This window comes from Festucalex cinctus, chromosome 1 (genome assembly GCF_051991245.1).
Source record: "Festucalex cinctus isolate MCC-2025b chromosome 1, RoL_Fcin_1.0, whole genome shotgun sequence".
Classification (NCBI taxonomy): domain Eukaryota; kingdom Metazoa; phylum Chordata; class Actinopteri; order Syngnathiformes; family Syngnathidae; genus Festucalex; species Festucalex cinctus.
Window position 1 is genome coordinate 23,854,329 of NC_135411.1, and position 12,903 is coordinate 23,867,231.

A 12,903-nucleotide genomic window follows, 5' to 3' on the forward strand; every position below is an offset into this window, starting at 1 on the left:
CAAACTAGGGGTGGGACAAAAAACCGATTCGACCGGAACCATCGGTCGTCAAGGGGAGCTAAACGGCCGTATCGGTAGCAGACTTGTCAACCGATACAAAATCCGCCGGGAATCCTTAGATACATTGCTTGTAGAGCTGTGGACCGGATATCGCGTTGCTGTGAATCGGTTGCGAGTGAGGTTTTATGGTTTTCATAACAATAGCAAGAGTTCTGCACCGTGCTCTACTTGTTTTGTTTACATTTCAGTAGCAGCACTATTCAAGCTACTTCCGTGTTTACAGAGAGCCAGCAAAGTAGCGCTCAGAGACGCTTCATTCCCCGGATGTTGTAAACATAATGCAAAGACGTTACGCACCTTGGGGGGTGGGGGAGCCTACCGTCAACGCCGTGCTCGCGACACGGCGCGCGCGCGCACAACGAGTGACAACATACAAATGGAGACAGTTAGCAGAAGCCGGTGCCGTACATCTCGGTATTTCCCATGGCTATCGAGTCCTCTCGGTGCACTTGTATGTCCCGGGCCGGCGTTGGTACTGCGCGCGAGCCAAAAAGAACAACTCCCGTGACGATCCAATGCATGGATTCAAACGACACAGGTATGTCCCACAGCCAACACACCAGCTAAGCTAAAAGCACACTGCAAGTATCTCATTTCTCAGTTTGTGGCTCCCTGTCAATGTACACAACTAGCATGAGCAGCAGGGAACTGAGACGTGCCCGCAATTACGTTATCAAACTCAAAATGAACGACAGCCCAAAAAACAAAACAAACAGTAGTGATTCCGTTGTCATCATCGTGTCTCAGATTAAAAAAACAAAAAAAGATGTCATACATTAACCAAAAATGAATATGATGGCAAAAGAAAAACAAAAATTGTTAAAAACAAAAATTGTTGATAAAAAGGTTAGGGCACTTTTGGAAATATTTTTGCATATATTAAGTGGTTAAAATGTGTTTGATAGATTTATTGTTCCATAAGGTGGCTTCATATTTCTTTTGGCTGGACGGTAGGTTTATTTCATGTCTTAAATTTATGTTTCTGAAATACTTCACAATGTGGACATATTCTGTTTAATTGTGTTGGTGTCTTTTTAAAGGTTAAATATTTATATTTCAAATTGAATTATCAGCCTTTTGTTTTCCTGATCCTGATTTTGAATTAAAAAAACAAAACAAAAAACAATTATAACTGTCAATAACAACTAATAAATATTTAAACTGATACATTTTTCAGTCATATCGCCCAGCCCTTTGATCCGGTCCATTTAAATAATTGATTCAATATATAAAAATATAGAAGACATTGTTGTTGTTCTTTTTTTAACACATTTGTAGATACTGTAAAAATTTGTGGTGTTTTAAGATTAATGTTTACAAGCAACAAATGTCACTATAAGTTTTGAATATTGAAATGAATCATATCGAATCGAAAATTGTATCGTTCCCAAACTTAATCGAACCGTATTGAACCGTTCTGTTCTGAAAGATCATCGTTTTTCAATCGAATCGCAACTTGTGTATCGAGATACATATCGAATCGGCCTCATGTCAGAGATTCCCACCCCTAATGCAAACCATACAATTTTGGTGAGGATCATGGATTAAGGTGCAGATATAGAAATCAATTTTCACTTATCGCGGTTTTCAGTCAAAATGGGTTTCACTCTTTCCGCTGAATGCCAATGGAGTCGGTCTGTTCCTATTAACCCTTACATGCCCTTTATTTTCCATGATCACCAAGGTTATTATAGCCCATGAAAATAACTAAATTGGAACACCATTTTCTTTAACAAATTTAATAAAAATGAGAGAGCTTTAAAAGAAAAACTAGCTGAAAGTACATTTTATGTTTATAAAATGAACTAAAACTTGCACAGAAGAAGTGTCCTTCACTATCACCTGTCAATTACCGAAATTTCATATATATCACTCTAAAAATTAATTAACACCGAATTTCTTTTTTTCTTTTTTTTTCTTTCTAAGAGACACCAAATTTCATTTACGCCGAATGAAAATTAATTCTAATGAAAAAAAATGTTATAAACCCTGATGCTCACATAGTAGTGTCATGCATTGTGGACAAAAGTTGTACTTCTACTATATTCTCTAAAGCTTATAACAAGTACTGGTATTTACTTCAAGTTAATGTAGAAAGATCAAATAGAATGTTTGCTGAAGACGTACAACTAATATGGAGTTTGAATTTAGCTTTAGCAAAGTGCTCCACTTATTTTAGATTTCTCCAGCGTACGGTCAAGCAACTTTTTAAGTAAAGCTACCTAAAATTCCGACTTTGTCCGTCTTCGCGCCAGCGACTCTCCTCTAAGTTTGGCTGCAAAACGAGCAGCTAGTTCAGCTGCCAGGGAAAGTATGTAAAACTGAGTTAACCTTGTTAATAATTTGAATTGTTTTACATAATTTCACATAACTCCTGATCCCTTAACCCTATAAAACCAAACATATCATATTAAATACAAGTTATTTATATTTCAGGAGTATAATTTTCCCCCATTAAAACCCTGATGTATATAATTTGACACATATATTGCACAGGCCACTAGGATGTCATCCAAGTAGACGAAGACGAACGGCATGTCCCGGAGAACAGAGTCCATGAGACGCTGAAAAGACATGTTTAGATTGCCGATGAAGTGTCAGAATGCTTTTTTTCCCCCCACCTCTGCTTCGGCAAGGCTGCTATGTGGAATTAGCTCCGCTGTTGCCCGTGAATGCTTTCAAATCTGATCATACAAAGACTTGACAAGTTTGTACAATCTGGATTTATTTCCCCTTTGTGTGTGCTCAAAATGTCATCGGAGTTAGCAGTTTAACACAAGTGAGCAACACTTGCGTCAAATTGCTGACCGCCATCATTTATGTCGTTATGGTGTTGGTCAGTTATTAAATACAACTGTGTAATATCTATTAAACCGTAGCAGCACAAATGAACGAAACAGATAATTTTCCCAATTTTTGCGTGTGCTAACCAGTTAGCATCTGCTGATTCAGCAGCCACCCAAAGTGCAATATCGGCTACGTATTGATTCTTCTTTCGGTAGTCTGGAGCATGCTGATCTTTATTTTTTAATTTTTTTGCCTTTTCTTGTTGTGGCAGCTAGTTCACAACAGCTGTCAATCATTGTTCAAGTGTGGCATTTGCCGTTTACTCAAAGTGGAAGATGCGTTTTCTATCCTGCCAAAATGGCTGCGCTAACGGCCATTTTGGGACGCGTGACGTCAACGTCAGGATCTCTCTTGAGCTAGGAGAGACACCTATAGTTATTAATAGTGGGAAATGTTCCTTCTGATTTTTGGAAATACTAATATGTTTGACATATCTGTTTATGATTATATATTTGAGAGTTATAAATGTACTAATTTTAAAGCACTGTGACCAGATGTATCAAATAAAACACAAATCAAGTTTTATGTGGAAGTTTATTTTTATTTTATCTTTTTTTTCCAAGTTTCCAACTTAGTGAGAACCATTTTGTTCCAGCATAGCTGTCCTTGAGAGACCTCACCCACACCCTGAACCAGAGATTGTGGGCATCAATGACCTCTGACCCCAACAAATATTCTTCCAGGTAAATAGACACCGCTTCGTACATCGTCATCCAGATTTCCACAATCATGTTGAAAGTTTTCCACCAGAGTGGAAGCTGTTCTATTTGAAAAGGTGGGAACGACTCCAATAGTTTCCCTTTTGGTAGGCCAGCTGTCCTCATACTTTTGTTGTCGAGATGTACAACAGATCTCCATGGCTGTCTTAAGAATGTTTTTCCCCCACTTGACGGTTTATCTTGACTGTGCGCTTTCTTCCTCTGTTGTATCCCTCTGAAGACAGAAATGGCAGCTGAACAGATGGGGGGAGATGGGAGCGAATAAATAGCTCATCACGTTGACTCCATGTTTATGGAATCACACACACACATATTGTACCGTACAGTTTTACCTCAAAAATACACGTTAATCTAAAAAATATTTTAATGCATATTTTCTTCTGTGTGTTTTTTTTTTTTTTTAAATACGCATTTTTTTTCTCATATTTTGTTTGTTTTATTTTTTCATTTTTCCCTTCGGACAATCATTGTGACAAATTTCAGTGTCATTCATGTACAGTGAATATAAAATGTCTACACACCCCTGTTCAAATGCCAGGTTTTTGTGATAGCCTATGAAAAATTGAGACTCAGATCATGGAACCCAGGGTCAACAGATATGAGAACAGTAGAGGCCTCAGGAATGAACCCTGCGGAACACCATACATGTGAATTCATATTGCACATATTTGTCTTTTTTTGCCCAGCACACTAGCACACTTAGTATAAAGGGATTACAATACTCAATAAATTAAATGACGTACCATCACAACAGTTAAGTACGTTGACTACTGAGCGCACCAAATTCCCTTGCAGCACAGACTGGCCAACCAATGTAGCGATCACCTGTAGCCAATGATGACGAGGTGTATCATCACAAATCATTTGAGTCGGGTGCTGTTGTCACTGCTTTTGTTCTTGTAGGGTTTAATATTAAACGTTCTGTTTTCTCAGGAATTTTTCTTGTATTTATCCGTGGGTGACCTACCAGGGGTCAAGTGTCACACATCAGCACCTGTGACGCATATTTTGGGTCGTAAAAAGAGTCAAATGCAGTAGAGATAGACCAATGTGTTTTGCTTATTGTTATGCTTAGTATTATGCTTATTATTAATAGTCAAGGAGGCCGACAACCAATTTTTGAAGCCGATATTCGTTTTCAGTAAAAAGGAGGAAAAATATTGGCGTCAAAATATTTTCAAATACAAATGCCAATCTTGACTTTGTTGTAATGTCTTAAAGAATTATTGCTTATTGAACAAATTTTCAGCCTTTTCAAAATGTAGATTTTTTTTTAAATCTTGCACATTAAACTTCAATTTAAGTTTGTAAAAAAAAAAAAGTAAAATAAAAAAATGTTCAGTGACCTCCCAAAAAGTTAAATGGAAACTTAAACAAGTAAATACCGTAGCTTTATAGTTTTCTACAGTAAATATTTATTTTCCAAAAATTTAAAAATACCTGAAATCAAAAACAAAAGGTTCAGAAAGTTCCCAGGGTCAGCAGCATCTCTTATAAAGTTAACTGAAATTTTAAATAAATATTTTGCTGAGATTAAAAAGGTTTTCGCTTTACATTTTATTGTCCGTCATATTTTGAAGACAGGCCGATACTGACATTCATCAAAATGCCCAACATCGGCGCCGATAATAGACCCGGCCGATTATCGGCCTATCCCTAATATGCAGCTCTGGATCCGTATAGGTTGCAGACCCCCAGTCTAGCTCCTCTCATGAGTTTGAGATCACTTGCCTCTTAAACCGTTGTGAAACTGCTTGGTGGGAATGAGCCTGTAAACCAATTTAGGTGCTACAGTGACGGAGGCCGCCCGTGTTGGGCTGCAAACTGAGAGAAAGCCAAAATCACTCCAGGAATATCTTAGCGATGCTTTGAGGCAAGATCCTTTTCATACGCCCAGCAACCCCCCACTCGCACTCCCATCACCACCAGCATCCATACTCCACCGACGCCCCCCCGTCCAATCAGCTTCTGTCCCTGGTCTCTCTTCCCAGCCCCCTTTGTTCGTCTCGCTCGCCGCCCACACACCTACCGTCCCTTGGGCTTTTTTTTTCTTACACACGTTTACATTTGGAAACCGTTTTATCTCCTCCAGTCGCCCATCTCGTCGGATTAGACATGCGTGCGTCCATGTTAGCATGTAAAAATACACAAACGCACACCATCTGTGTGCGAGCTACAATACAGATGTGTGGGCAGCAGCCATCTGGGGACCAACATTGAACAAAAGGTGTGTGTGTGTGTAGACGTGTTAGTACGATGGAGTGCCAAGGGCCCGCTGTGGACCCCCCTTTCCTCCAGAGAGCGAATCTCAGAGGAGAAGTGGGAAATACATCCCAAGAGTCATCAATCAAAACTTCGGTGACACAAATGACCAGAAACAACAGCTCCGCCCACTCACGCCATTGACGCCACAGGCCTTCGCCTTTTGCCGCCCGACGCCATTGGGCGAAGTCACGTTCCTCGCCTAGGCTAATTCGGCCTTTGTGATTGCGCGCTCGATCGCGGCGTTGGGGGAGAAAGAAACGTGAAAATGGTATTATGGCGGATAGGGGGAAGAGTGGCACGTCGAATGCGGGAGTTCCTTTTTTTCGTCTTTTTATTTCGCCGTCTCAAAGCGCCAGATGCTCTTCCTGGGCTCATTAGAATGCCTTACACGGGATCGACATGGTTTCGGCGAAGCAACTGCAAAGACAAAAAGCAAGATGGAGACTGGAGCTTGCAAATGCAAATGCAAACACACACCACACACACAGCAACCTTGATACCGTGGTGCCTTGAGATACGTATAATTCATTCCAGCCTCCTAAAAATAAAATAAAATAAAGAAAACACTTGGAATTAGTTTTTTTTAAGAGGGAAAATAGCACACTGTAATATGGTACTTTTCAACAAATACAGTACTGACATAATTAAATAGATTGTCAAGAAATGAAACCATTTTTGCTTCAGTTCAATAGTCATTGTGCTACTCCTTCTGACATGCTCGCCTTGGCCACCTGGGGGCAGTATAATACAGACATATGGCTGTACTGGACATGGAGCTAGCATTATCTTCTCGATAAGGTGCAGTAATATTAGTTTTTCTTTGCAGAGGATAAAGGACATATGCCTTTGTGTATTGTTATATTATCTGTCTACAAATGTTGCTCAGAAGTCTGTTGTTAGAAGATCGCAACACTGATGCTATTTCTTTACCTGTCTATGGCGTTTTCTCATTATGTGTTAGTGTTAGAGGACTTTATGGCAATGTGTTAGTTTTAAATACAAAACTTTATTTATTTGATGTTTAAACTTACACCGGGAGTGCCAACAAACAGCTTGACATTTGAATGATTTGTTTGGCACAATTTTTACGCCAGATGCCCTCCTTGACACAACCCATCCATTTTGAATCCGAGTTTGAGACCGTCTGCTGGAATGTGCAAGTACAAAATTTGAAGCAATTCATTACATCCCTCTCTCTCAATTATCACAGTCTTCTGAGGGCAACCAGAATGACAACCAGGCCTGCAATGAAAACAATTTCTGCTTCTGAGGTTGAACCAATTTGTCACCTGAGTCATATTTGCATTGAGGCTTCATGCTTGAAGTTGGCTAATCAACTAATCATGTTTTTGCTATCTTGTCATTCAATCGGCTAGTTTACATACAACTTTTGAATGTCCTCAAATAGCGAAATAGAAATGGTAGACATTGATTTTTTTTTTTTTTTTAGGAGCCTGACTACAATGTCCTGACTCCAACTAATTATGACAACTATGTGTGGTCACGTAAGGTGTATTTTGAATACTTTGTTTTTATGTATTTCAGTAACCTGTTTGTCAAAACATGCCGCAAAATGTTGAGGACCACATCAACATGACATCATGGATTAATTCATTTTAACTTGACTTTCATCAGATTATAGTCAATTACATAAAAAATTACCCCCAATCAATGTTATCCTAATCTATGTTTTCCTGCTTGCAGTTTAACGGAGAGGAAAGCGAAAAACACACACAAAAAATTGCTGTAGTTTAACATTTACTTTATTATGCTGTGATTTCACAAGAGCGATTGTTCTCGGCTCTCTTTGAGGAAGGGGACAGTGTAGGAGGACAGGTCATGAAGCTGTTCTTGTTCTTTGTTTCACTTTGTAGTGTTTGCATGCTGTCTTGTGCCCCCCCCCCCAAAAAAAAATGCTCTCACTTGTTGTGGTACATTATTCCAAGATGGACCCTTATATTACATAGTGTTTTATTACAAGTAAGATTACACACAAGAAAAGATGATCGTCAAAGAAGAGATTTGATTGGCACTTGTAAAGCTTCCATGAACAGCCACCAAAAGGGGGCGCTGTAGTTATGTATACTGGGCCAGCAGCATTCGTGATGCGGTGGAAGTAGACCAGTAAGTCACCTCAAACCTTAAAACGCCTGAGATGACACATTTTTCCTCATGTCCTAAAAAGCTTAATCGTGTGATTTTTGTGCGGAGTTTTATGGATTCCTCTCCATGAAACGCCACATAAAAAATAAAGGAAGGGTAAGAAATAGGGCGAATTAAATATTTATCTTCCAGTTTGGGGGTGTTTAAACAAAACAAAAAAACAGAGAGAAAGAACTCGAAGAAAACATTATTGTAGATTTATATATTTTCTTCACATTTTCAAAACGTATTTCTTGTCTGTCTGGTGCCTGCATATCATTTGGCTCGTGCAGTTTGAATGACCATTACGGCAAGCACGCGAGTGTGAGACCGCCCCACGATCCTCTGCATCCAACTCACTTCCACCACACGCACGCGCATACACGCACACACGCACTGCACCCTCGTCTTCTTCATTGACACACACTTTTCCCACCGGGATGGATCCTCCGCAGCCAGCGCGCACAGCCGGCAGCCAACACGCACGCTTCACTCGGTCACACATGGCTGCGCATATAGGGCGAACATTCACGACGTTGATGTGGATAATAAGTATAGTTTCAAGTTCCAGGACGAGGATTTACCCGGCTAATGAAGGTAAGAAGTCCGCGTGACTGGGACTGTCCTTACATGAGGTTGGGATGGCGAAAAAGTTGACTTATTTTGGGAGTCGGGACTTCCGGTTTGCCCGGGATGCGTTTGCTTCCTTGCCTATATGCAATTTGGGGTTGTATCATGTGGGTTTGTCTTGAAATAGTTTGTAACCTATTAATTTAAAATAAATGGACAAAAAGTTTTGGGACACGTTTATGTATGCATGCCAAAAAAATCTGTTTTTTATCTGATCAAGCATGGGAATAGCCTTTTTGTCGAAGGTCCAGAAATTTTGGGTTTGCTCGGGAAGAACTTGACTCAACGCGTCATCCATGTTGGTGATGAATGAGAACAGAAATGCTGAGCCAAAAAAACTCACTCATATCCAACATCATGAGTGACCTCAGAACTTACAAAATTCCCTCAGACACTCTCTAATTTGTAGAAAGTCTTGCCACAAGTGTGGTTGTAATTACAAAATGTTCCTTCTGGTCTCTGCCAGGTGACCCAATAGTTTTATTTTTGTTGATATGTTTGGGTTATTTCTCTATAAAGTTGTGCCGTGTGATAGATAGATAGATAGATAGATAGATCACACTTTGCTTTAGGAAAGTCCACTTAGCTTAATGCTAACAAACAATGCAAAACACCTCAGGTGGGCTAGCATCAATATGGCAATGTTAAAGCGATTGATGTTTGAACAGAAATGGTGTAACAGCACATGTAGACAGACAGTACTAACAGTCATCTGCAATTGACCAACGCATACTCGCGATTTGGCACCCGCAGATTGGCATATTCATTGACTTTCCACCAACATTTTACCTTTTTTTTTTTTTTCCTGGAATTTTTTTTCCCTATTGTCCCCTCATTTTGAATGTTTATCAGCAATTTTTTGAATAATTTTTTGGGGGGTTTGTAAAAAAAAAGAAAAAAAATGCATTACAAACATTTTATTTATTTATTTATTTATTTATTTATTTATTTATTTATTTGGGGGGGGGGGGGACGGATTAATGGCATTTCCATTTATTGCAAAAGGAAAAAATGATTTGGAAATGAGTGTTTAAGTTACGAGCATGGTCACAAAATGAATTAAACTCGTATCTCAAGGTATCATTGTACATGAAAAATATAATGGTATAGAAATGTAAATGCACATAGACGCTAATAAAGTGATGTTTATGCTTTCTGTGAATTACACGTTTGTTCTTAGCTGATTTAGTGGCTGCACAACTATTTGGCTGAACAATGTATTTTTCCACCATTTTTTTTGTTAAGCATTGTTGACAGTGTATGTGTCATTTTAGTGACCCTGCTGGATACCAGGACGGTGCCAGGAGAGCTGAAATGGGCAGCGAGTCCCTCAGAAGGAGGGGTGAGTGGGAGCTCTCTATTTTTCCTTTTTAGTTTTTCATCAGATCCACGTTGGACAACCTGCTGTCTTTTTGGACAACACACCCAGACATGCACGCATGAGGTCTGGAAACTAAATATTCATCCCACAGATTTGAAAATGAGCTGTCCACCCAGCCTAAGTGCTAATATGAGCTAGTTGGCATTGTGTTTGGCACGCCACGTGGCATAAAGCAGCCTGCTGGTGGGTGTCGTTTCTTTAGACAATTTTTCCCTGCCGTGCGTTCGCCAGAATCCGTCGTCAAAAATCCTCAGCGTCGTCTACTTTCACTGTGCGCTGACTCTCTCACCTCGTTGTTGGTTTAAGAGCTATTGGTGAACTTGACACCAGTTTCTTGGCTCTCTATACGCTCTTTCTCTCGCAGGCCGCTTGATTGGCAGGGTCCTGGTCCGCACACACCAAGCTTTTGATTACAGCCGCCACCCTCCCCCCGCTCCCCTCACCCCTTCTGACACTTTCAGCATCTTCTTGCTTCACATACACATATCACAGGGGATCTCTTTGCAGGGTTAAAGCTTTTTTTTTTTTTTTTCTCCCCCCCCTGGCAGCTGCGATTTTCATTCAGCTAACAAAGACTCCAAATGAGTCGAGACAAGGAGGCATCACACCTCATTTTTCTTTACAGCCCGGCCTCCAAACAACGACACATACAAACACGCATGCCACGCGAGAAGCGTGCTCATGCCCTTGTACACGCACGCACACTCTTGTGCTGCGCATTAACCCTCCCAAGCATGGCCCATCATACACCGGTCATAAAATTTTCATCTCTTCAAGCTCAACTCTCTATTGCACATTTTAACTTGAAGAAGTACAAAATATAATGTTGGGAGGGGGGTTATAGAGTGGGAAACAGTTCTCAGTTGATGAGCAACACACATTTTATTTCTTCGTGAACATATTACTTGACATAGATCATAAACACACCAATTATGGTATGCACTATTGATTTTTGTTTGCCTGTATTGTCGCTGCTTTGGAAGTTTGTTCTGGGGCAGCTGGATAGTGGTTAACACGTCTGCCTCACAATTCTGAGGTTCAAGGTTTGAATCTTGGCTCCGTCCTTCCTTTGTGGTTTGGATGTTTTCACCGTGTTTGAGTGGCTTTCCTGAAGATAATCCGGCTTCCTCAGGCATTCCAAAAACTTGCATGTTGGGTTCATTGAAGATTCTAAATTGTCCATTTGTGTGAATGGTGTGTTGTCTATATGTGCCCCTGGCAATTGGCTGGCGACCAGTGTAGGGTATCCCCCACCCCATTCAAAGTTAGCTGGGATAGGTTCCAGCTAACCCATGTCGCCCTTGAGGACAAGTGCCAAACAAAAAGAAAATGATGGCTGGAGGTTGTTTGGGGGATTTGGAAATTCAACTACACGGACTTGGACCACAAATCCACGTTTGCTATTCATTTACTGCGAATCCTAAATCCATTTGAATGGGTTACTCATTTTACTTTCCCTAAAAACATCTCACAATCAAATACCTAAAAAATCAATTTGATAATAATTAGGGGTGTTAAAACAAAATCGATTCGGCGATATATCGCGATACTACATCGCGCGATTCTCGAATCGATTCAATAATCGGCAGAATCGATTTTTTTATTTATTTATTTATTTATTTTTTTAGGATTCACACCTTGAGCATGGAAGAATGTTATATGAACGGAACATTAAGCCTTAATATTTTATTTTAATGCTGTTCAAACATGAAACAGATTACAACCTCTATAAGACTGAAATTTCAGATAAATAAATAATACATTTTCATATAAATCTTACACTCTACAAGCTTACTGATTAGTATTTTCTAAATTTGAATGAAAAAAATCGCAACAATCGACTTATAAATTCGTATCGGGATTAATCGGTATCGAATCGAATCGTGACCTGTGAATCGTGATACGAATCGAATCGTCAGGTACTAGGCAATTCACACCCCTAATAATAATGGTAAATTGTGCTATATAATCTACACTAAGCGCGTTGCCAAGCCACATTAGCTTTTTTGAAAACAGTGTGTATCCGATGCGCTAATGGCAATGCAACCGTGGTAACCTACGAAAGGTTTTCCTTTTTAGTTCAAAATAAGTTACTTTAACCTCCAGGATCCCCCATACACTAATGGCAGATCCCAAGGTGTTATTCCAACCACCCACCCATCAATTTTCTGAACCGCTTAATTGCGCCAGCTTCTAGGTCGCGCTAAGCTAGCCTGGGCGCTGTAGTTTTGTCTCCACCCCGCGCCGGCACGCAAGTGGACAAACTCCCTTCGTATGTTGCTGTGACGGTGTGAGAGGCCAGCAGTGAAGTCACAAAGATAATGGTATTGATGTACTGTCTAGATGGGCTTTATTGGCTGCTTAGCTGTTGAATTTAATGCTCGATAGCAAGGGAAATATTCCCCAAATAAGCACAAAAAAATGCCGGCTTTACATACGACAAATTTTGAATTTGAGTTACTACCTACTTGTGCACAGCCATATAGATAAAAAATAAAAATAAAAGTGAAACCAGAAGTAATGTAGAGATGCTGATGAGCTATCTTAGCGATAGCCTGCTAGCATGGGTATAACTCACTGTCAGTGTGTCGGGCTGCATTCAAGGGTTAGCTGAAACCCTTTTGATTGTTCTAAACTTGTTTCTATGCCATTCATTGCCATTATGCCATTTACAGAAAGAATAATGCGACAGTGGAGGTAGGGTTGCCAACTTTCTCATCCCGAAATAAGAGACAGGTGCACGGCACGGTGTCATGGTGGTGTGAGCATGATGTGTGAAATCAGCGTATATTCTGATTAGATTCGAAATGCACAAAGTTTGTACATTCCCTTTAATCCTTACTGCACGCCATCATTATG

The 12,903-nt window shown here is 40.0% G+C and overlaps 1 protein-coding gene across 1 annotated transcript in view; it reads left to right on the forward strand.

Moving 5' to 3' along the window:
* The first annotated feature begins 8,106 nt into the window (after positions 1 to 8,106).
* Positions 8,107 to 12,903, forward strand: part of LOC144020589 (ephrin type-A receptor 4-A-like) — a 43,581-nt gene continuing 38,784 nt past the window's right edge. Inside the window, exons 1-2 of the mRNA XM_077524217.1 lie at positions 8,107 to 8,630; positions 9,938 to 10,005. Coding sequence (XP_077380343.1) covers positions 8,474 to 8,630; positions 9,938 to 10,005 — 225 coding nt within the window. The 5' untranslated portion in view covers positions 8,107 to 8,473. The remainder of the gene's footprint in view (positions 8,631 to 9,937; positions 10,006 to 12,903) is intronic.